At 44.6% G+C, this 26,005-nt stretch overlaps 1 protein-coding gene across 5 annotated transcripts in view; it reads right to left on the bottom strand.

Annotated features, from left to right (window-relative positions):
- Positions 1–26,005, bottom strand: part of WRN (WRN RecQ like helicase) — a 171,964-nt gene that overhangs the window by 15,371 nt on the left and 130,588 nt on the right. For all 5 annotated transcript variants that reach the window (XM_090031993.1, XM_090031989.1, XM_090031990.1 and 2 more), the window contains 9 exons: positions 20,601–20,771; positions 20,421–20,518; positions 17,997–18,069; positions 14,981–15,054; positions 9,384–9,444; positions 8,131–8,243; positions 4,596–4,710; positions 3,791–3,922; positions 1,217–1,379 (listed from right to left, as the gene is read on the bottom strand). In XM_090031993.1, coding sequence (XP_089888119.1) covers positions 1,217–1,379; positions 3,791–3,922; positions 4,596–4,710; positions 8,131–8,243; positions 9,384–9,444; positions 14,981–15,054; positions 17,997–18,069; positions 20,421–20,518; positions 20,601–20,771 — 1,000 coding nt within the window. The remainder of the gene's footprint in view (positions 1–1,216; positions 1,380–3,790; positions 3,923–4,595; positions 4,711–8,130; positions 8,244–9,383; positions 9,445–14,980; positions 15,055–17,996; positions 18,070–20,420; positions 20,519–20,600; positions 20,772–26,005) is intronic.

Genomic DNA, 26,005 nt, shown 5'->3' with positions numbered 1-26,005 from the left:
GCCCCTCACTACCCACCTAGAGCCCCCTGGTCCTGGCAGTGCCCCTCACTCCACACCCACAGCCCCCTGGCCTTGCTGGTGTCCTCACTCCCAAGCCAGAGTCCCCTGCCTCCCTGGGCCATGCTGGTGCCCATCACTCTAAACCCACCTCCCAGCCCTGCCGAAGGGGGCCCCCAGCTGTCTCTGTCCTGCTTGGGCCAGAGCACAGTGGCTGGAGGGAGGAGGAGGGGAGGCCTGTGGCACCCCTCCTGTCCTGGGTTGAGGCTCTCACACCACATCAGGCAGCCTGGTCACAGCTCTTCTTGCCCCAAGCAGTGTCTCCTAGTTGCCCCACCCTAGCGAGTACAGGCATTGGCCCTGGTGCTGCCAGCCCCACCACGCAGTTCTCTCCCACCCCCTTTCCTTGACTGCTTTCTGCTCCCAGCCCGGTGATACCTGACTGATCTACGGCTTTCCTTTTTGCTTTCTTCCCTGTGCTCCATGCCCATTTTGCTACTTCGCTTTCTGCCCTATCTCCCACCATGCTGCCTGTCCCCTCCATGATCCAAGAGCCACACACGTACCACTTATGGCACCCACACATGTGCCACTTACAGCAAGTATGCCACAGGTTGGCCATGCCTGTCCTAAAAAATATTTCAGAATGCTTATTAAAGTATTTTGATAATATCAAAACAACCAGATCAGCATGCTCTCTGTATGTTAAGAGAATGAAGAGAAGTTTCCAAGAGGTTTTTGCTTCTTTAGCTAGCATAACATTGCTCCCAACTCAGCTTTGTGCTTAGACACTGTATCAGAGGATACATAAAAGACCAGAGTATGTCAGGACACCTTGATAATAACGTATAAGAGAGCAAAGCACTTTTTGACACAAACAGGATATCCTCTCACCGAGAAATGAGAAAACTGGTCCTTCCCCACAGGCCTGCCATTATACCACTCAGGCCAATGTAATTCCTCATCAGTCCTGTTCTCTGTGTTTCTGAGTATACCCTTGTACCTCATAAAGCTCACTTCCCTCCACCCCATTCTCACTCTTTTCCATGCTTCTGCCTATTCCCATCTCATAATCACACACCATAAGGTGGCGCTGGTGATTTTCATGCTCTCCAAATGCTTGCCTAAGAATGTAACAGGATACAGAAGTTTGTCATTCACTTCATCCATATTTCAATGGCTGTTGTTAACAGCTTCAAGCTAGGCCTGTAAGTCTCACCTGAGTTGATGGGAGGATTTTTGATAACATTGGAAACAGCCTTCTGAATTTCAGGAGTTAGACCTGCTCGTTCTAAGTCAACTGGATAGTTAGATGTCATTGCCTGGTATAAATGAGTGCCGATCACAGAAAGAGGAAGAGACCTGCTCTCACTTATGTTCCTCTGTGGGGGGGAAAAATAAGAAAAGAAATCTTAGATGGTGAAAGTATGCAAAACAATAACAAAAGAACAAAAGCCTGTATCCTTCACCATCTAAGAAAAAGGGCAGGACACAAGTGTTCCAAAGCACTTACCAATGCACGATATGTTTCTGATGTTTCAGACTTTGAATCCGATTTTTAAAAAGCTGTTTCAGCTGAGAATATAAAATCTTATGAGTAGTATGTGCACAATTTCTCACTCTGAATCTATCCTTAATGAGACACCCAAGAAAGAAAATTCTGCCCTGTTCAAAAGTCTGCATAACCCACTGACCATGGAGCTCCTTGATACACAGAACAAAAGAATAGGTGGGTTAAAATCGGAAGTTCTCCATGGCCTGTGCACAATCCCTACTCCTTCAGAAACTGCCAACACTAACCGCTACTCTTTGATCTACTGCTTGGAAAGGCAAATAAATCCCAGAATATGGCAATCTGTACCATGCAAAGGAAACAATGGTTTCACTGTATACGGGGCCAAAGGATTCCATCCTGGGAGAAGCATCTTATGGTAAACTAGTAATTACAGCTGTAGAATCAACTCAACTCATCTATAAATGAGGTTTATTTGTTAGAGTCTCTCTATATCTGTCTGTATCAGAACCTTTAAGAGATCTATACATGTTGCTGATCTCACTGTTTGATTCCCAATATCACTGTACAACATGGGTGGTACTTTCAAAATACTAACAGTACTAACAAAAGCAGATTCTTCCTCCTTTATTTTGCTATCTTTTAAAATATTAACAATAGGAGGGAAGCTTCCCAGATCTTGCTTATCTAGACTAGGACTTTTTTGAAGAATAGATTTAAAATTAATTATTTTTCTTCCCTAAAAGAATTAAACTTTATGTTTCTTTTACTGACTTCCCCCCAGACAATTCATACAAAATGCATGTAATAATCAGGGCTATTTGATACCAGGCATCAAATTACCTAACACTAATCGTACTATTGCTTCTCATTAATTAGTCCTTGGGTATTTTAATTTAGTGATTATGTGACAAGGTTCACTCCTGCACTCTTGGGAGGGGCAAGTCAAACAGTTTCATCTTTGTACCACCAGATCAAAGAGGAATAAAACAAGAAAGTCAAAATGGGAATAAGAAAAATAATTATGAAACACGTTTTCAAGGGCACATGGTATCATACATACTTAACACAGTTCATTATGGCTCTCAGCCTACACAGCAGGTGCAAAACAATAAGCAGTTAATTGTTAAAACTTGTATCAAGGTCATATCATGGTTAGGATATATTTTCTTTTCAATTTCAATTACAAAGAATGGACTAAACTCTCAGGCCAGTAGTGAGCTCTAGTAATATACTACAGGCCAATTAGAAACACATAATCCTCTGCTCAGCAAACTTCTGGGGGATCTGCTTCTCTCCACTGAAGTGAACAGCCAAATGCAGCTTCTCCTCACTACCCTTGGAGCCTACCATACACTTGCCAGCCCTTGCATCCACAAAGAGGATGCATGTATGATGCACAGTCTTGAAAATCTGCTATCTTATGTTGAAGAACTCCTTTTGTCCTGAAGCCTATGGACCAGTCTTTGCTACAATACAAGGCAGGTTTAGCTCTTACTGAATAATGAAGTCTTTCTAAACTCACAATTCCCAAAACTGTGCAACAGTTTTTTCACCGACTCCCAAGCTTACACCTTGACAGAGATTAGCTGTGGAGCTAAGCTCAAGACACCAACAATCAAAGCTTTGGAAGTCTCTGCAAAAAAACTGCATTAATATTTTGTTTTTAGTTTCTCACTGAACATTCTTGTGGACTTTTTTCCAGACCACTAAAGCCTCACATTCAAAGAGATTTTTTTCATACCTTAAATAAAGTTAGTAAAATTTAGCCAAGACAAATTGATTAACAGGTTGAGAGAAAATTTCATATAGCTATGTGTTGCATCCATTCCTACTGCTACAGAACAGGCGGATGCTCCCATCTGCCCCAGCAGCTCTCAAGAGAAAAGTCCAGCTGATTGTGGAACTGGTTCAGTGCTTTCTCAAAGAGTGTGGTGGACAAGCTACACCAAGCACATGGGATTGCCTCAGTACAATCAGCTTTTCAAGACAGTTTTGGCCTCCTATATGTTCTAACTTGATTTAACATAATTTGATATTAAAACCAGTTACCAGTACTGCTTGACCAGCCAGTTCAGATACACAGCTAAGTGACAGCCAAGGTAGGGCTTGGGTACTCTAACATGAAGACCTACTTGCACTGCTTGAAAAACAGTCACTAACAAGTTTGGTCCCCCAAAATCTCACAACTCAGTACATATTAAACTTCTGCACACAATCTCTTTAAAGCCTCTTTTAAATATATGAGCATTTTCACGTATCCAGGGATAGGAAACTTACCAAAGATAGGTTCTTTTCCTGGAACAGCCTGTACGTTATAAGCTGCGACTGAGGGAGAGGTTGGCACCCAACACCCTTCTGGACGGCTGCTTGCCACTGTTCTCTAGATTCAGAGGTTGGGAATGTATCTGTCTACAGTATGGCAAATGAGATATAACAGGAGTTATAACCTGGCAGCAGCCACCCAACAAATTGTGTCACCAAGGTAATAGATTTCTAGAACTGGAAATGGAAATGGAATAGCTTATGTCCAAGCAAGTCAGGTGCTTATGTCCAAGCAAGTTAGTTTTTGCAGTCAGGTGATGCTCTCTACACACAAGCAGGAAACCAACACAAGCTGTGCCTGTAATTCAATCTGTACATGCATACATCCCCTCACATCTACAAAGCACAAGTGTAGGCTGGCCTGTTTAACAAAACAGAAGGGCCACAAAATAACTCAGACTTTTATACCCTTTGCTGGCTGGTGCATTTTAATTTAGTAATTCTGTTAAAAACCTTTTCATGCCTAAGTGTAATAATTCAACAAGGCAGACTTTTGTATTAGTTTTACCTATGGCACCTAAAAACGTAAGCTTGAGAGGTTTAAGTGCAAACCTCTTCCCTCAACAAGTACTATCCTGGAGTGAAATGACTTTTGATCAAGACTACCATCTCCAAGTGACTATTCACAAGCTGTGCTAAGAATTCAGTCCTGTGTACTTTGGGTGCAATAACAATAGGGCAGCGTAAACAAGCCTGAAAGACGGAATCTGAAAGTAATGGGTTGGGTTGGATGGACCTTAGCAGTTCCTCCGAGTCTTACCTGCGAATTATTTGCCTGACAAAACTCCTTGATTTCATTCAGGAGAGGTACCAACATGGCAGATTTAGCTTCAGATACACCATCAATTCTCTTCACATTTTCAATAGTTGTAGGCCTGTTTCAGGATAAACAAAAAATTAGCAGAGAACTGATAGGCTCTTCTGAATATAGGACTGTCTGTGAAAGAAAACTGTCATCCACTTTAACCACAGGTAACACTAACAAAGATGATTAATCTGTCATCAGTACACTTTATTCTAGTCGTATTATTCTTTTACATAACATAAAACAACTAGTGGATGAATCGTGCGTTTTTGCTATTGGTTTTTTGGGGGGGGGTTTTGGCAAATACATTGATTTGCAACTACCTAGCCTTTAACACTTGTTTTGTTAATCCTATTCAGTTTTGTAGTACAGGCAGTCCTCGACTTACAGCATTTTGACTTACGGTGATTTGCACTTGTGGGGCTCCACCATTTACATCCATGTTATTATTTACGGTGCTGGATCCTTGCACTTAACGGCACTACAGGGAAATTTACAATGAGAAAAAGAGGGCAGCAAAACAAACATCCCTGGATCAGTTTCTCAAAAAGCCATCAAGTGGCCCTAAGTCTCCCCAAAATCTCCCCAAATAAGCCCTTCTGAATTCCATGACCCTGATGAAGGTGTTCCTTCAACTTCTGATTAAATAAAATGTTATGTGATTAGTTACTGTATTGCCCTGTTTAATCGATTTATATACAGTACACTTTAGAAAGCTTTATAGTGTACAGTGTATATCATTTATAGTTGATAAAATAGTTGATTTAAATATGGTGTTTATGGTCATTTCTATAAAAAGTTGGGCATCAGGCCCTTGGTCAGGAATGTAATTCCCTATTATAACATTGTTTCTATGGGAAAATCAGATTCAACTTACATCGTTTCAACTTACAGCGCCTTTTCCAGGAATGTAACTCGCTATAAGTACGAGAACTGCCTGTAGTAGCGAATGGCTGTAACATATGACTGCACTTGAATATTTCTTCCAACTTGTTAAATATTTTGTCTTGGCTAGATTTCACTAACTTCATGCCACACTGGGTCAGACCATGGTCTACCTAACCCATTATCTGTAACTGTTTTCTTTTTCTTTTCCTTTGTATAACTGCCACGTGGCCCTCTCACATTTATGTAACCTTGAAGTCTCCACTGTTAATCAAAACAAGTACCCGGTACTGCTCTCTGCTGGCAGTAGGCGACACATGTGTGCTCTGTAAATTTTACTCCTTATCTAGAAAATGCCAGTTTTGCAGAAACGAAACTTAATTAGAAAATCTGCCTAGTAACTATTATGTAAAAGAAATTATCCTATCTCTGTATGCTTAGCTCATATCATAGTTAGTGTCATAGAGGCAGTCCAACCAACATCTATAAAGAGGCAAGGAAGCAAGAAAAGGTAGAGACGACAACTGGAAAACTCTGTAGGCTTGATCACCCTGCAGACCGGTTCCCAGCCTCCCCGCCTGGGCGTATCCCAGCGAAAACAAAGGCCTCAAAAACCCGACAATTGACAACAACTCACCGCGTTACAGTTTTGTACTCAACATCCCATTTATGAGCTGTTGACCAGTTCTGGGACTTAAGGAGCAGGCAGCCGCACCTAGCATTGGACTGGTTCCAGTGTTGGAACGCAAGGGCTTGCTCTGGAACCCCGTGAACCAACGGACCCCCTTTGTATCCGGCATACTGTAACTAAAGAAACATCGGAGACTCCACTTCTTGACTGCCTCTCATCGTAGCTTAGACAGCATACCTGAGCTCCCTGTACTTGTATTTACTGCAACTTCATTCCAGCTGGCCTCTCCTCTTATTTGTAAGAGGGTGAGGCCAGGTGAGTGAATAAAACCTTTTGTTTTACCTTATATCTACTCTGTAATAACTTCTACTACTAACATCCCATCTCAATGAGCTGTTGACCAGTTCTGGGACTTAAGGAGTTGGCAGCTGCACCTAGCATTGGACTGGTTCCAGTGTTGGAATGCAAGGGCTGGCTCTGGAACCTCGTGAACCAACGGACATCCTATAGACTTATTACAAAGAAAACTAACAACTTACTCTAAGTCGTCTACTTGTGCCAACTCGGCGAACCTCGAGGGCGGCTATAAAGCTACCTCCAATCCCTCCCCACAAGCCGTGCACTCACCTGCTCCGCGGCTCCCCAAGTGGTGCCAGAACCGCTAGCCCGGCATTCCGCCACATTATCCTGTATCCAACAGTGGCAGGGGTGGATGCTATAGAGCAGGGGTGGGCAATTATTTGGGATAGTGGGTCACTTAAGGAGTTTTGGTGAGTTGCTAAAGGCTGGGCGGGGGGGGAGGACTGCAGGACAGGGAGATGCCAGTTGATCCTATCTGGCCCATGGCTGGCACAGACTCACCTTCTAGTGGTACTGCAGTGGCAGCAGCTCATTACGACAGGTGGGCAAGCAGGAGGGCTACTCAGTGCACTGCACTGCACCCTGTCCCACGTTGGCCTCCCAGCCACAGTGCCAGAACTGCATAGCACCAATAGGAAGCTGGGGGGGGGAAGAGAGTAATCTGCCTGGCCCAGCCCTGGCTGAGAGATTGTGGAGTGATGCAGGGTATAGCCCTCCCTCCTCAGGCTCTTGGCAGTGGCCAACAGACCAGATAGGATCAGTTGGAGGGCCAGATATGGCCCATGGGCTGAATTTTGCCCACCCCTGCTATAGGAGGGAAAGCAGTGGACCAGATATATCTAGAGTGATTAATCCCCTCCCTCATATCCACCATTATTGGTTTAGAGATGTCAGAGGAAAGATCTCTAAGCAATATGTTCAATAGCCATTATTAGATCCATCATCAATGAACTTATCCAGTCCCTTCTTTAACTGGTTATGCTATCTGCCTTCACCACCTCCTGGGGCAATGAATTCCACAAGTTGACTATATGTTGTGTAAAAAAATACTCTTTGTTAGATTTAAAACTGTCTCGTTAATTTCAGTGGGGGCCCCCTAGTTCTAGTATTCTGGGACTTGATGAACAACAGTTCTCTGTTCACTTGGTCCACACCCTTCATGATTTTATAGATCTCTACAGTATCAAATCTCCCCTCAGCCTTCTCCTTTCCAAGTTGAACAGTCCTAGCCTCTTTAGCTCTCCTGATACGGCAAGTGCTCCATGTTCCTGAGCATCTTCGTTGCCATTCCCCATACTTTTTCTTATTCTACTACAGCCTTTTTTGAGATGTGAGGACAAAAATTGCACACAGTATTCAAGATGTATGTACACCATGGATTTGTATAATGGAATGATGATCTTCTCCATCTTGTTTTCAATTCCCTTCTTAATAATGTTCAACATTTTATTGGACTTTTTGGTTGCTGTTGCATGTTGAGCTGTCACTTTAAAACTTTTTAAATTATCTACAATGACTCCAAGGTCTCTTTCCGGAGTTGTGACAGCCAATTTAGAACCTAATAAGGAGGTCATAGAATACCTTTAAGTATATTTTGAAAAGCAAAGGCTTTACCTGATTTTGGCCATGTCCACTAATATTTTATTTGTTGCCAGCACTGCTGGAGGAATGAATTTCTCATTGGCTAACTTTTGTCTGGATGCCAATAGCTTGCTGTAGAGAATAGTCTGTGAAGAAGAAAAGCAGACTATTAATACATCTGAAACTGTTTTAAAGAACACCTTAGGTTAAGTATCACAACTGAGTAAAAAGAGAAAGCCAGAAACCACTTAAAAAAAGTACAAAGGCAACACTTAAGGACACTATAATCTCCCAAGCAGGATTACAGTTCAAGGCAATTTCTTAAGAGTAAAACCATAAAAGTTATAAAATTTAGGCCCCAACACATGATGGGAATCTGATTTCTGATCCCAATAGCTGTGCCTCCTACCATGCCACAGGATTTTTGGTCTCAGCCCTGAGATTACACTGGAACAAGTTAAAGACTGGTACAGTCCCAGGACAGGACCAGCAATCAGCTGCGCCAGTCCCAGAGCCCCATACACCAGAACGTCTAAAAAAAACTTCACGTGCAGTGCAGCAGCATGCACATTTTTAAGGTCGTAGCATGCCAGGTCCCTGAGGTCCAGGACAGTTTCTTCAAACCTGGGGTCCCCATGTACCGAAAATGTCAGAAAACTATGTGTACAGCCAACCTGCACATGTGGTTTTTAAAGGTCCCAAAGCACGGGGATCACAGGATCAGGGAACTTCTCCCTAATCCCAGAGTCTTTGTGGCTGGAACATTTCAAGTGCCTTGCTCTTGGCTCAAGGAAGTCAACCTGCTAGGCTGTGACAAGCCCTGCAGCTCCCCAAAACCTGGCACTCTGGCCCATCTGGTGGGCTCCCCTTGACTTGACACCCTGAAAATAGCAGGATGCAGCTCCATTCATGGCTGCCAGAATGCTGACAAGGGGGAAGTGTCAACCAAGCCCTGCCATGCACCCTGCATCAGGCAGGGACCATGTCACAAATTCAATTTATAGAGTGATGGAAACCAGCCACAAAAATATCCCATACATTTTGTGGAATAATTTTGTGGTTGATTTCCCATTTTCTCACAACATTAATTGCGTGAATGCGCAACTGAGTTACTATTTAAGATGCAATTAACAGGTTAATTGCGTCTTAAGTGGACTGCCTGCTATCTTAACAGCTCTTCCTCTGGTTGTTTGGAGGGGAACAGGACTGGTTTCTAGGATTGTGTTAGATGTATAGTTTAAATTGATTTCTTGAAAAAAAATCAGTTGAAGACTCTAGTTACTTACATGCAGTTCCTTCTCTTTGGCTGAAACAGGTTCCAGGGTATCTGGTGACTGTGCCACAATACTATTACATTAAAAAAAAAAAAACCCAAAACAAACAGGTTATTAATTTTTCCTATTAGCCCAGTGTATTCATTCAATTCTGCATGAAGATGTGGGAGGCAGCAACCTTTGTGCTGAACAAAACTCACCTGCTCCCTGAAAGAATAATATGAGCCCAGCACAATGGTATGGCGCCCATGAGTACTGGAAATCACAAAGCAGGAGAAACAACTTCAGGAACCATGTGGAGAAACTTGAGAGAGTCCAGAGAAGAGCCACTTGTATGATTAAAGGCCTATGAGGAAAGGCTGACATATATGGGACTGTTCAGCCTAGAAAAGAGAAGACTGCAGGGATTGGGTGGCAACTTACAAATATATCAGGGGGAACATCAGGTGCTAGGTGAACAACTATTCACCAAAGCGCCCCAGGGGAAAACCAGAACCAAGTCATAAACTCCTAGAACAAGGTTTCAGACTGGATATAAGGAAAAACTTCATGGTTCATGTGACCAAACTCTGGAATAGACTCCCAGTGGGGTGATAGAGGCACCTACCCAGGAGATCTTCAAAAGGAAACTAGATACACACCTTGCTAGGTTTTTTTGACCCCAGCAGTCTTTCCTGCCCAGAGCAGGGGGACTGGACCTGATGATCTCACAAGGTCCCTTCCAGACCTAAACCTCTGTAAATACTCACAGAAGTATTCATTTTGGGCAGGACATTTTCTCCTGGTTCACTGGAATGCAGCACTACCCAGAATTGTTACCTCAGTGTCTTTATAAGTCAGATGGTCTCCTTGGAACTGTTATGATGGCATGGTATGGTGCAGGGGTGACTGACCTGTGGCATGAGTAGGGATCTACTTAAATCATGGCGTGCTAAAGGGATTTTTGTGGGCTACTTAGGGCATATTCACCAATTTTGCAGTTTTTTTGCTGTGACCCCACCCCTTACCACTGATTGGCTGAAGGGACTCAATGGCCTTGCCCCTTCCTCACTACTGATTGGCCAAGAGGGGTGTCCATCATGTGCTCCCGCCCCTCGCCACTGACTGGCTTATCTTGGCTGCTTCCCTTTGTACCAGTGGTTCCTCCCACACCCTGGCAGCCTGTGAAGCTGGGTCACAGCAACTATGAGGACTGCTGGCTCCCACTGGGGAGCTGGCATTTTATTTTTAGTAAGGTTGGGGGGGTGGTATTTCACTGATAATGCCCGATTTCAGTTTCCGTGAAATCCGCAAAAATCACAAATTAAGGAGGTCCCTACGCACGAGTACCACAAGTGACATGGACAACCCGTGTGGCACATGGCCAACCAGGGAGAGGACAGACAGCACAGCAGCAGGTAGGGCAGAAAGCTGAGAAAGACATCAGGCAGGGAGCAGAGGGCAGAAAGCAGGTCAGGAGTTCAGGCAGGGAACAAAAAACAGAGCAGCAGAAGAGACAGAGGAAGAGGATCAGAATGGTACTTGGGGAGGTTGGACAGCTAATTTGTGGCATGCCAGCCAAAATGGTTGGCCCCCACTGCTGTGATGCGTGCCCTGTCTGCTGACAGGGGAGGTCTTGAAAATGAAACTAGTTAGTACTCCTCTTCTCCTGATCCCCCACATGCTGCACTACACATCAGGGATGTAGTATAAAATCCAAGCAGTCAGGAAGACTAGAAGACATGTGGGAACAAGCACAGACCTTTCTGACCCAAACTACACTTCATCTGAGCCTTCAAGACGCTGAGACATGTAAGTACATGTATATGTAAGTACAAATATATGTATAAGTACATACTACTTATACATATAATTATATTTATTATTTATTCCATACATAAGAATAAGATAGAATAATTATAATATATACACTATGCTATAAAAGGTATTAGAGATGCACTGATACATCAGTCCCATATCAGATTGGCACCGATATACAGGAAAATTGACAGTATTAGCAATCGGCTTTTTTTGGCTGATGTGGCTGATAATGTCACTGATAAATGCACCCATGCATGAGCAAAGCCACAGCTGCAGCGCAGCATGCAGGCAGCTGGGACCACAGCCTGGCAGTGTCTGGCTGGTAAGTCTATTGTGAGGGAAGGGAAGAGGCATGAAGGGAGGCAAACTGAGGCCCCAGCAGTGAGGGAGGGAGTGGGGCTCTCCTGGGGGGGTGCCAGGAGGGGTGGCGGCTCCCACCACTGTGCACACCCCAGGGAGGGCATGGGGAGGGTGTGCCCCTAGATCTGCATGTGGGGTGAGGATGAGCTGCCACTGCGGGCTGAGGCTGGGCTGTGCTAGGATCTTCCCAGTGGAGGAGCCGGGCTGGACTGCGTTTAGGGTAGGTGGTTGTGGTGCTGGGAGGGGGGCTATGACAAATTTTGGGGTGACTGCAGCCCCGCTCCCAATGCCACCACCACCCACCCTGAGAGCAGCCTGGCCCAGACTCCCCACTTCCAGGTAGAGCCCAGCAGAGTCCTGGCTTCAGCCTGCAGCAGAAGCCCGCTCTCACCCCACACAGAGATCTGGGGGCACCCCCCCCCATGTCCTCCTGGGGTGCATGCAGTGGCGGGAGGTGCCCCTCCACCCCACACACACGTCCCAGATGAGATGCTCACAGCTCTATCCCAAGCCCTTCCCTGGCTGGGCAGTGCCTACCCCTGCTGCAGCCCCACTCCCTCCCTCACTGCAGAGGCCTCAATCTGCCCTCCCCCATGCCCATTTCCTCCCCCCACCTATTCCCCCACAACAGACTTACCAGTTGGATGCTGTTCTCCAAGTTGCTGGGCCACATATTGGCAATCAGATCAGTATTGGCTGATATGGCTCCTTAAAAATTGGCCATCAGTATCGACCCAAAAAATTGCCATTGTTGCACCCCTAGGTATACTTACACTATAAACACACGTGCATGCACACACAGAGTATACTTATAAAAGACCATCATCCAGAGGCTTTCCCAGATCTCCTCTTTTCTATACCAGGACTATATTTGCATTAGAGAAAGAGAGACTGGTTTATAAATATGGTTTCTTTCAGAGCCTAAATCCACTCATATCATTGTGCTGTCCTGAATAGAGAGGGAAAACCATTTAAATAAAAAAAGGTTAATAAAAATCATGCTCTTTTAGGAGAGTCTCGTCTATGGCATGGATGTCTAATTCCACCTCAATCTGTTGTGGCCTGGAAAACTGGATTAGCATGGGGATGTCATCTGGGGTTATCAGTGTCATTGTTGCTGTTGCCCTTGTCGGGTGTTACTGACGTGTTGTCAGGGTGTGAAGTCTCAGGAACTGTGGTGTCAACAAGTCACAGCTAGGAGATCCCAATGCTAATCTTGTCTTAAAGAACAACCACAGGCTCAGTTCAGTGGCAAAGATTCATCCAGGTTTACTGTCTATAAGCACAGCCCTAACACATTTTGGCCTAACAAGCACATCAGACCAGGAGCTAAGGCATTTGTACCTGTGACAAGATAGTCAACAAAACACCACTCAGGCTCCCCCAGGCCACTACAAAGTTTCCCTCCTTTCCAATTCTCTTTTTATACAATGATCAGAACAACTAGGTTTCAGATAAGATGTCTGTGTGTATGCCATATACAAACAATTGGGACCAGTATTGTATCCATAGAAATGTAGGGCTGGAAGGGACTCCCAGAGGTCATCCAGTCCAACCCCCTGCCTGAGGCAGGATCATCCCTGTCCAAATCATCCCATACAAACCAGATTCTAAACTCTACATACGACTACCATCAACCTTGATGCAACCCACACCTAGTACCCTAACCTGCCACAAGTAAAGCAGGGGAACCATGGCAGCTAATGTCCTGTGTCTATGAAATGTTGTCAGTTTATGTTCAAGTAATCCCAGGTAGAGGGCCACACCCCCACACTACAGAGGAAGGTTAAAACCCCCACAGTCTGTACCAGTATGCTCATGAGGTAAAATTCCTTCCTGACTCTCAAGTATCTTGATTGGTCTGACCCCAAGTGGAAGAGCAAGACCCTCTAGCCAGGAACCTCCAGCTTTGGTCCCAGCAAGACACTGGCACACTGCGATCAAAGTTCCAGCCTTGGCATTTCTGTATTTTGCATTTCATCTGTATCTTGAACATCTTAAACTGTCCTGTAACATGGGCTTGTTTCATATTTTGACCTGGGTGTTTCCATTCCAGCTTTATCATCCCGGTACTGGCCTAGCCTACCTTGTACCACCATCTCTCATTCCCACCTTTTGGCAGGAGCGCACATCTGGCCCACATGCCAAGTTTTGTGTACGTGAGGAGCTCATGCATTAGTCAGGTTTGCCTAGTGAGGCCTACTCTTGGCCAATGCTCTGACCAAGACTTTGTGTGAGCAGCATATATTGAGCAATACTCTAGCAAAGCCTACAGGAGAGTCATCCGTGTACGTCTATAACACTATAACTGTAAGCGTAGGTTTATGGTAGCAAATTCCCCTGCACAGACAAGCCCTAATTCCCTATTATTTTAAAAATATCCTCTTTGAGATAAAAGGCAAACCTGATTTCACTTCACTTGTATCTTCTCCAGACAGGCAAAAAAAATGAAAAATACAACCTATATTCCTCTCAACCACTGTATGAAATATACAATCAAATTTCTTCTGGTTCTGGTAAACAGCTTCTGTTTTTCCTAAAAACACATTATGAAAGTAACAGGTACAAACAATTCTTATATTTTATCCTGACCTAGCAAGAAATTAATCACATTTTAAGTTGTCAAAAAAGAGCCCCTAAGTAAAAGTGAGGTCACTAGCACAGCGACCTGAAATAAAAAAGCTATTATATATTGCTTTTAGTTAATATTTGTTGTTTACTTCCCTTGATTGTGAATTTAAAATACTACTAGTGAATATGTATTTTTGCTTTAAGCAGTAAATGATAAATACATTTATTTGTAAATATGAAAACAAATAGGTTTTCATAGGTTTGAATTTGTGAATTTTGTTATTCAGAAAACAAAGCATAAGAAATTATATTTATTACACCTTATTTTAATACAAAAATAAATATTCCATTCCTGTTAATCAGAAATAGATGTACCTTAAGGTCACTTTTAAAAAAATAATGTAGCATATGTCTAAGAGTGATATATGATAGCCTCTTATCTTTACTCCCCTTTGCAGCCTAAACTAACTTGTAATTTGTAACATTTTATCACATAATGCAGGGCAAAGTTGCTTGATTTACTCATCAGTTAAGTGCAACAGAAATTAATCTGCTCTTTTATTGTAGAGTTTTAATGATTGACTAAAGTATAACAGGCTTTTTAAATATTAAAGGTGAGTACATAGCTCATAGTGACAGTTTGGTTCCTGAGTACTGCATATTCAACCCAAATGTGGCTAGAATTTGCAGTTTATTTTGAGACACTGATCTAGATAGAGACTGACAAGAAAGAATAATTTTATACCATAAACATGTTTACTTCCTGGCTCCTGCTCCCTCCCCGTAACAGGTGCTTTAAAAATACTAGCTACACAATAGATAAAATAAGGTACAAATAAAGAAATAGATACCAATATAAATAATTCTGGTTACTGTACCTGTTATTTGAGTCACTACTTCTTGCAGAAATTTTACTGACTCCTTTTTGTGAAAACATTTCATGCAGTTGTGACTGTTTTAAAAAAACAAGGACACCAGGACAGAACATCAGATATGATATCCAGTTTCCCCAATACAAATACTAACAGTAAACATCATTTCATATTTTACACAATAATTTGATTGCAAGAAAGAAGGGTTGTACATAGAGAAAAAAAGTGCATATGAACTTAATTGTTTCTCATTACAAAGTCTGCAGCACAATAGACAAATTCTTCCTTCCTGCAGCAATCTCTCTAGCCGATTACCATAAACTGTACATGAATAAAAAGAGACAGCAGTAGATACAATAATTTTAACTAGAAAATAGGTCTAAAGTTTAACTTCAATTGCAGCATAAGAGGATTTATAATAAACAGCAGTTACTAGAACCAGTGAGCAAATATTTTATTCAAACAGAAATCACTATTAGTAAAATGTATCTTATGTTGAAAACAAACTGAGAAAAGCAAAGAAAAAAGAAATTACCAAATTGACAGGTGTAATGTTCAACTGTTTTAAAAGGGGGAGGGGAGAGGTGTTGCTCAGGAGCATGCATCAGCTGGTCTATCTGCACAATCCTGTAACAATACAAGTTAGCTAAACTGCCCTAGCTTTGAGCCTGAAAGAAACAGGGTTAAAGTTAGAAGGGATTTTGCTATACTTGCATCACCACAAAACCGTGCAGCAGTAACAACTGCACTGTAACTGCAGATTCTTTAGGAAGGGTGGTGCACAAACCAGATTTAAATAACATATCAGTAATCCTTTGATAGCTATACAGCTGTTACAACTGTGTATTGCCTACCTGCCAGTAACTAGAGTACTTCAAGAAGCAATATCTGCACACCTCCTCACTTGTGTGTGGGCACAGCCCTTGAGTTTCTGGGGTTTTTTTAAGCTTCAGTAGTACTCGTAAAGGCCATGCTAGCACCTTCAGAGGCTCAGAAATAGGTTCCTTCATGACCTACTCCATACATTTTCCAGTTGTTGAGGTCAGACAGACTGATCTATAAGTTTTCTGGGATCCTCCTTCTACTCTTCTTAAAGATGGTCACTATATTTGTGCTCTTCTAGTCAGCCATTACCTCACCTAATCTCTACAAGTTCTCTCTACAAGTAATCAGTGGCTCTATAATTGCTTCAGTCAATTTCTTGAGTACTCTTAGGAATGAACCTCATTTATCCTGGTAACAAAAAATCTAGCTTCTCCAGGTAGTCTAACCCAGGGGCTGGCAACCTATGGCCAGTGGAGTCACTTGACCTGGCCTGTGGACATGAGGCTTCAGCAGCTAGATTGACCCAGCCTGGGTCAGAGGTGGGCAGGTGCTAGGACCCAGCTGCTGCTGCTGCCAGTTCTTCCTCAGCAGCTGCACAGGGAAAGTGCCTGCCATCACATCTTTTCTCCATACTGGTAAAGGGAGAGTGTCTGCAGCTGGTGTTTGTCTTTGCAGTTGGGGGCAGGGCTTTGCAGCAGGCATTTTTCCCTGCCTTTGTAGGGATGGAGTATCAGTTGCAGGTACTCTCCCTGTGCTGCTGTGGGGAAAAGGAGTAGTATCAAATGCTTTGCTTGCTCAGCCACTGGAAGAAATGGTGGCAGTTGTTGGGCCCTAGCTCCCCCCTACCTGGCACCATCCCACCTCTGAGCCAAATGGGGTCAATCTGGCCCATGGCCTAAAAAGGTTGCCAACCCTTTATCTAGCTGTCTTTCTCCTACTCCTTCCCTGTCTGTTCTGCCAACTGCACACTCATCATCCAATAGCTGACTTTATTTGTGAAGAATGAAGGAAAAAAGGCCTTAAATAAGTCCGCCTTCTCCACGTCGCCCATTAACTAGATTGCCTATACTTTCTTAGTCTTCCTCTTACTTCTGACATACTTGTAGAATGCTTTTTATTTCATTTTGCATTTGTTGCTAGCTGTATTTCAGTTCATCTCTTGCCTTACTAGACTTCTCCCTGCATGCCAAGTCCTGATGGAATGTACTTAAAGAGTGGAAGGAGAGAATGCCTTTCCAGTATATGAGAGAGACCTATATAGCCAGAAGCCACTGGGAGGAAACAGGTGACTTTGAATATTTCAGCTGCAACCAAAAATAAGAGCATAGGAAACTTCTGAAGCAAGGGTGTCAAATATACAGCTCGAGGAGCCCTAATATTTGGCTCATTTGGTGCTCCCCATTAGTCTTGGGCTGGAGCCATATGCTACCTATCCGTATGGTATGCACTGGATCAGACCCATGCACTGCACATGGGGCAGCACATGCTGCATGTGGTACCTTTGCTGGACCAGCCCTATATATTGTATCTGGCACGTGGGGCCAAGTTTGTGCATTTGATCTGGCATGTGGACCAGCCCCACATCGCTCATCCAACCTGTACAATGGCCTTACACTACTCATCCAGCCCAGGGGCCTAATGGCCACCTTTATTCTAAATGGCTTGGTCCTGCACAGATAATAGCCTATTCTCTTTACATCCAGACTACAAAGGGGCCTTAAATCATGAATCATGCAACTTTCACCAAAACACTCAGTAAAAGACTGGTGATGAAATCTGCAGACTAATGTGGAAGTTCAAAACTTTCAGCAGGAAACTGGAGTGAGTACAATGGATCATCTGTTTCAGAGAAAGGGTCATTTATGGAAGATTTGCCATTAGGCTTAAGACCTCAGTAATTCATGTGGTAGCATTGATAATACTCTTATGCCACAATGATGGAATAGGTAGAAAAATGTCTTTTATTTTAAAACAATTTTACATGATCGGAATACTTCAGTCAGTAACGCGTCAATGATTTTGCTCATCATACACCTGACAATTATTGTATAAATTATTTATATATCCTGTAAATTGCTTCACTGTGCATCTTAAGTCTTTAAATATCTGGAGACTTTAGAGTCAAGCAAAAAGAGCTCTCAGTCCATTACTAAACAAAGAACCAGTCTATAACACACAACATTTTTCTGTAACAAACCTTTGTCACCTGGGTCTTCGTTAACTTCATGTTTGATGAATGCTCCCCAGAAACCAATGGTGTTTGTCTGGTACTGTAAGAAAATGGACTCAATCTTATTCAAAGCACAAAGAAATCACTCGTAATAGTAGGCTGTCAATGTAAAATAAAAGCAGAATTGATACACGTCTAAAAATTAGCATTTCCAGAGCATTTTCTTCTGCTAAATCTGGAATTACGATTGTTTTAGGGGGGGAAAAAGAAGAATAACAAGTATACTCCACTTCTATGCATATTGGATAAGTGCATAACTTGTCTAACCATGTCTAAATGAATTCAAGTCAGCACAGCCAAATGAACTTCATCTCAGGGTCCTGAAGCAACTGGCAGAGGAGATCTCGGAGCCTGTGGCAATGATTTTCATGAAGTTGCAGGAAATGGGCCAGGTATCGGAGGACTGGAAAAGGGTCAATGTAGTATCCTACTTTAAAAAAAAGGAGAATTTGGGGAATTACAGGCAAATTAGCCTCACCTTAATACCTGGGAAGCTACTGAAGCATATCCTAAGGAAGGCCATTTACAAGCATCTGGAGAAGGAAAGGCTGTTCAAAAGCACCCAGCATGGATTTATGAAAAACAAACTGAGTAAACAAATGTGATCACCTTCTTTGAGAAAGTAACTGCTTGGGTGGATGAAGGGAATGCTGTGGATATACTGTATCTGGACTTCAGCAACAGTTTTGACAAAATCCCACACAACCTTCTCACAGATAAACAGGAGAAACGTGGGCTGGGCAAAACTACTATAAGGTGGACAGGTAACTGGCTCAACAGGCAGGGGGTGCTGCACATGGTCCCAGGCAGTCTGAAGACCAGCTCCCACAGCTAAGTGTCAGGGGAGAGGGGGGAGGGAACTGAGGCCCCCCATAGGGAGGGAGGGAGTTGGGCAGGGCAGGGGCTGGGGTTCTGCCCAGCCAGGCAATGCCTGGGACATGGTGTCCAGGGCTGCAATGCATGACTGCCCGGCCCCAGCAGGAAGAAGGATGCAGCCATGGACAGCTTGTCCAGGGGTGGGACCAGCTGCCCACTGCTGCATGCATGTGCAGTGGGCAGGGGGAACCTGTGCCCCCCAGATCTGTGAGTGGGCTCAGGCAGGGGGTGCTGCTTCCCACCCCTGTGCACACTCCCAGGGAGACCCATGCTCCCCAGATCTGTGCATGAAGCAAACGTGGGCACATGCTGTCTGCTTCAGGCTTGGGCTTCCACCCTGCTGCCCTCCCCTGGGGCCTTCACAGTACAGTGAGTACAACCTAGCACTGCGTACAACCTATCAGGGCCATGCAGGAAAGCTGCTTGCTGCTGTAAGCTCCGCACTGCCCTGGCAACATGTCCCCTAAGTGCAACCCTATGCTGCCACCCTGACTGGAGCCACACCTGCAGGGGACACATCGCCAGGGCAGTGCAGATCTCACAGTGGTAAGTAGCTTTCCTGTGAAGCCCTGCCTGCTGCTCTCTGCAGCGCCGGGTTGTACATGCCAGGCTGCGGAGGCCCTGGGGGAGGTAGCAGGGCAGGAGCCTGCAGTGGGCAGCACGTGGCCCCTGCCCTGCGCACAGATCTGGGGGGCATGGATCCCCCTACGCCCTGGGAGTGCACACCGCTGTGGGGATCTACCCTCCCTCTCCTTGCCTGAGTCCACAGCAGGCAGGCAGCAGGTGGGGAGTCGGGCTCTTGCTCCACTGCAACAGCTGCTGGCTCCTGCCAGGGGCAGGAGGCTGAGGACCTGGGTCCTTGGCCCCGTAACCCTGGGAGCCGGGGACCCCTCTGGCAGGGCTGGGGGAGCAGGAGCTGTGTATGGGGGGTGAGGGGCACCAACAGGGCCGGGGGGCTGTGGGGGGCCTTTCATTTTAATCATGGATTTAGGATTTTTTTTATCAGAGAATTTCTGATTTCTTTTTTATCAGGGAAAACCAGGGTCTCTGGTAATTAGAGAGTCACTGGCTATTATCTTTGAAAACTTATGGAGGTCTTGGGCTGACTGGAAAAGGGCAAATACAGTGCCTTTCAAGGAAAGAAAGAAAAACCAATCAGTCTGGTCTCCATAGCTGGAAAGTTCATAGAACAGATCAAGGCATCCACATATAAGCATGGGGAGAAGAACAGATGATCAGGAACAGTCAAAGTGAACTTATCCTGAGCTCCTGATCTGTTTTGGTGACAAGGTGACAAGCTCTATGCATTGAAGGAAGAGGACCAATAGATGTGATATACCTCAATTTTGGCAAGGCCTTTGACACTGTCTCTCAGGTCATTCTTAGAGGCAAGCCAAGGAATTACAATCGCTGTCGGCGGTTTTTAGATAACTGGAAATTTTACATAACCAGCAATCCCCTTACCCCAGGGATGCTGGATAACAGAGATTTTACTGTATATACACCTGTAGTTACCTTGGGAAATGAAGTTTCTTAAGATATAGTTCTTCAGTAGGCTGTAGCAGAAGGCTTTGATGCAATCCAGTTTTAGTTTTATGTAGCCAGTTTCTACCCTGTGAAAGAAACACAACATTTTTAAGAAGTTTCGATTATTAAAAGAAATCTCTGGCCTGAAGATTTTACAATGAGGATTACCTTCTGAGTAAGCATACACATGGTTGCAAATTTGTTTCGACCAGAAACTTCTTTAAGGAATCCCTCATTAATAAGCTCTCGTCCCAATGCCTTCCACCAATTCTCTGGCCAGTGCTTCCCACAACCAAAAAGTGTGTGAGCACGGTATTTATCTGGGAGACGCTGAGAATTCTGAAATCATTAAAACAAATTTGAATCAGACTGCTGTATTCCTTGCACAAAAAAACAAAACAAAAATCACCAAGTAACTGATGAAGCAAAAAAAGAATTGTGAAGTTCTGTATGAAGAAAAGCTATCACCACAAAAAAAAGGAACAAAAAGCTAGGAAGGCCGCAAGCACCAGAAATATAGTACAACCTCTCCAAATATGAGAACATCCATGTTTCCCTTAAGATCCAGTAAAAAAAAAAAAAAAGAAAGACTGAAATCCTCCTCTATCCATACTATGTGAACCATGGCAGCATGCCTCACATCTGTTACTTGAAGAGGACTTTTGTCTGTGCCTATTCATTCAATTTCTGGGCTTTCAGACAAGAAAGGACAAAGGCCACAATTTACCACAGGCCCAGGAGCCAGGATAAGAGTGCATACAAAATTCCCAGAAGCCAAGAGATTACCAAAAGGTGCCATCTCTGCTACTGGCTGGTCTGACTTAATCTCAGTTGATAAACTTGGGAGTAACATTCTTTGCTAGAATTAGGGCACTGGACCATGTCCATAAATTACCTTCACATACAGTTCTACATTGTAAGAAGTCCCTGTACACCAAGTACTTAAAGCAAAAGAGTCAAATGAACTTAAAAAAAAATTGGGAGTCCAGAAATAAAAGTTCCAGGATTCCCACTCAACCTACAAGATGAAAAGCACAGGACTACTAAAGGTTTCCAGGGACTAACCAACTCCAGAGAAGTGTTGGATCTTAATCCACCCTACCCCACAACCAGAGGAGAGTCCCACCGGGTCTTAATGTAGGAACCGTTGGCTAAATGGCTTCTTGTAAAAGTAAGGGGCTGGACTCAATAGACTAGGAGGTTCCTTCCAGTCCACATTCCTGATTAACAGTTGGTAGAAATCCCCCAGGAAGCAGACTCCAACTGGGCTTCCTAGAATGGAATTCTGCACTACTCTCTGCATCTGCTTTCCAAAATTTAGCATATATATTTCAAACAAACTAGAACAGCAGCAAAAATAAACCACTAGTTTGGTAACTGTCCTTGCCAAATTATATGGGTCACAGAAAAGTTCATTCTCTTGCCCATGGCAGTCTCTGCCCCCACCCCAAGCTCCAGTTGGAACTTACAGGAGCTATAGGTTGGGCTTAAAACCACTACCTCTGACACAAACAAGTGGAAGGCAGATTTTCAGTGTAAACCTGCACTGCTTCTAGCCTAGGGGTGGACAAAATGGTGTATTCAGCCAGCGGCGGGACTCCTGTGTTGCTGCAGCCAGTTTCCATGGAGACCCCAGTAGCAGCAGCATCCTTACAGTGTCGGGAGGGGATTTCCATGGAGACCGGCCTGAATAGTGCTGGCAGGGTGCACAGCTAGACAGGCTGCTACTCTGCGGCCAGGGCTGGGATCTTGCAGTGGTGACAGCATGGTCAGGAGCCGGAGCAGAGCTCTACCTGGCTCGCTGTCCTGACCACGCTGTCACCACCGCAAGATCCCAGACCTGGAGCAGCTCCCCACCTAGCTGCATGCCCTGTGGGACAGTCTCCATGGAAACCCAGGCTCCCCATTGTCACAGCACCACCACTCCTGGGGTCCCCATGTAAATCAGCTGCAGTGACGCAGGCAGGGGCTGCTGGGAAACGGAGTCCATTCTGAATAAAGTTGTTGCGAGGAACGTGTGCAAGTAGCATTTGCTCCCTGCTTGCTCTGGCTAATGAGTAACAGGATCCATGAGTGATTGGATCATTGTCTCCCTAGTCGTTGGGCACTGCATGGAGTTGGGGTCTAACAGTCTTGACTTGCAAGCAATACTCCTATTAAGTAGAGTCTAGTATGCTATTGGCTTGTTTAGTAAAAAAGAGCACACAGTTTATAATCACGCTGAATCATATTCAGTTTTAGGTCCATTATAACCTCTCATCCTTTTGCAGTACTGCAACCTAGTCAGTCTGAATGGAGACAGGAATTCACATGTCAGTGCCAAGATGGTAAGAAGGTTGAGAAACGGTCATTAAGTGATAGTGAAGACAAGCAGCTTATGGTTAATAGTGAAGGAGAGCCTATAGAGGAATTTAAAGAAAGCGGAGACAGACTCAAAGCAATAGGTGAGGAAATTATCCTTGCAGCAGCATTCTGGATGGATGAGAGGAGGGCAACATTACATTTGTCAAGACCAGGGAAAAGGATGTTGAGTGACTGAGACACAAGATGAAAAAATGGAGGAGATACTACCTTTGTGGATAGATTTTATCAGTGTGGATAAGTAATGTCTGAATCAAAATAACCTGAAAGATTTAGATACAGCCTAGACATCAGACATTAGAAAGAACTCTGAATCAAAAGTTACAAGCAAAGGTAGTACTGTCCACGATGATCGAGAAAGGAGATTTTGCTTCCTGGTACAGGCTAATCTCTAAAGACCCCTCTACATGTTGCAGGTATTGTGCATTAACTGGTTAATTGCACAATTATCCTGAGATGAGCTACACATACAAAGTAGTTATCACAGCATAAAAAGTTTCAACCAGCTATAAAGTTAGAGCCTGAAAATGTGCACTAACTTTATAGCTGATTGAAGCACTCACAGCGTGGCCTGTCAGATTCAGCAAATCTCTGAATTGCATTAAATACCTGGTCACAAGGACATGCAAAAGGAAAGCTATTGAGCTTCACTTTGCATATGTACCAGGGCCTCCACTGCAGTTGGGAGCTCATTGGCTAACAGGGCTCCCAGCCACAGGGATGCAATCCCCACAAGCCCTGGGACTGTGGATGCCACGATCTCCAAGGCTCAGGGGTGCGTGAAACCCCTGGGCCCACACAGGGCTCTTGGTCCTGGATGCACCTCATGGGTGGCTAGGACCCAGAGTCTTGCAGCTGACAGGGCTCTGGGTCCCAGCTGTGCCTCATGGACAGCCAGGACCCAGAGACCCCAAGATGGACAGGGCTCTGGGTCTGGGCTGTACCTCACCAGCAGCCAGGACACAGAGCCCTGTCAGATGGGGAATTCTGGGTTCCAGCTGCCCATGAAGTGCAGCCCAGACCCAGAGACCTGTCGGCTGTGGGGTCTCTGGATCCCAGGTGTGTGTGGCCACTGCCCCTCTCCCCCCCAGCTGGGAGCCCCCTCAGGAAAGGGATCTCTCAGCCATGGGTGCCTGCTTCTTGCCAATACATAGGGAGTCCAAGATTGGTCTCCCCCTACATGCACGGCAGGAGGCATGATTGTGTGGATCATACATTAGATCCAGTTGTGCCATTACCTACACATGTAGAGGGAGCCTTATTCTTTCTTTCCTCCCCATCAACCATACATGGGATGTACGCAGCAGGAGGCCTGTATTGGGAAGATGATGGGACACTGCTACCTAGGGAGCAGTTCCCCTCTCTGGGAGAATAAATAAAAAAGCAGGCTTGACAATGGAAAGGACTCTGAGAATGGCAAGGGTGCCTCTTCCATTGCAGGCAGTCCTCGACCTAAAACGTTTTGAGTTACAATGTTTCACACTTACAACATTTATAAATTGACCCCTATTTCAACTTTCTGATGTCAGTTTCGACTTTACAACGCTTGATCTGATGCAATGCCACACCAGTGAACAAGTTTGCCGTGTCACCCATCTCCCCAGAGAACATGTCCAAACTTCCTTGATCACTTTCTTTAAGAAAGCAGACAAGACTCCAGAAAAACCCGCCAAGACTTCTGAGAAGAGTCCAGCCGAGAACCCTTCAAAAAGTCCAACCAAGAGCCCTTCAAAAAGTCCAGCAAAGTCACCTCAAATAAGTCCTTCCAAATCAATATGATTGCTATTTACAATATAAATACATTAATGTAGCGATGTTACTCATCTATAATTGATTGAGTACAAAATTCTGGGTTATTTTTTTGGTGAAAATAGGGTATTGGGCCTTGGTTCAGGAATTAATCCACCATTTATAACATTGTTTCCTATGGGAAAATCGGCTCCGAGTTATGTTTTGACTTAAGATGCCGTTTTCAGGAACCATTGTGTTGTAAGTTCAAGGACTGCCTATACATTGATAAAATCTACTGCAATAAGTGTATGTGATTACTGAAAACAATTCAAAGAGAGCAGAATAAAGATGCCTGCTTGAACTCTGTAAGCTACATGGACACAATGAAAATTATTTGCAAAAGCCCTATATAGAGTGTACTTAAATCAACTTACAGTGCCTGACTTCCAGTGTACAGCCACAAACTGAGAGACTAGAAAAAGAAAATTCATTCCCAAAGAAGGACTTGTTTATGGAAACCGTTCCCTCATGGAAGCACTGGGTTGGAAGTGTGGCAGAAAGCCACCTTGGTTTCTCCCCAAAATCTCTGCCCTGTGACAATGTGATTAGATGGGCCAGCACAGAGGATTCACACCACAGCCTGTCTGTTTAGGTAACTTGAGCTGGCTGCATTCCTGAGGGAGGGGGGAAACCTGCTCCCTCTGCCTACGTGAATGGTATCAGCTACCTGGGTGAGGGGCATCTACCTGGTAGGCTGGAATCTGCCTGGCAACTGGTGATGTATTTCAAATTGTTTGGCAGACAGCCAACTGGAGCTGACCTCCACTGGACCAGGTGAATGAGGTCACAGGGGCTATATAAGTTAGGACTGCCCAGGAGGTGGGGGCAGCAGCCATGCGGGGGACACAGTGAAGCCTTACCATCTGAAACTGGCTCTCTCTCACCCCAAAACTCACGAGCTGGAAACCGCCTGCCTCCAGAGGGGAAACTTCACCAGCCTCTGGAAGATGCTTGTGAGTAAGCTACTCAAGATCTGATTAGCTATCTAGCTGGCAGTAACTCAGATGCGTGATCAAAAGGCTACCTCAGCCAGACTGTTTGCTCTTTAGGATTTCTAGGATATTGCTCAATCTTGTACCCTATTTTCACCCTACCCCTGTAACCAATAAAGTCTTCCTTTGTGACTGGTGTGGGAGACTTATTGAAGGGTGGGTCTAAATTATGCCTAAGAGACCCCTTATGTCTGTGGACTAAGGAAGACTTTACTTTTTGCCCCCTTGACTTGGGGAAATGCCCCAAGTGCCTGTACTGGGTCGAGTACTCATAGGACATTAGGCCTGTGTTTCCCCAAGGACACAGGGCAGAGAGTGAGTCCATTCTTGGGGTGGTGGCAGCTACATTACCCCCAGGCTAGTGAGTGTGATCCAGGAAGGGGGTTGGCCGGACATAAGGTGCCCCTAGGGAGGCATTCAGAGCTTGGA

The sequence above is a fragment of the Crocodylus siamensis genome, chromosome 2 (genome assembly GCF_052110815.1).
Source record: "Crocodylus siamensis isolate JL-2025a chromosome 2, ASM5211081v1, whole genome shotgun sequence".
NCBI lineage: Eukaryota > Metazoa > Chordata > Crocodylia > Crocodylidae > Crocodylus > Crocodylus siamensis.
Note: the sequence above shows the minus strand (reverse complement) of the source record. Positions and strands in the feature narration are given on the sequence as shown.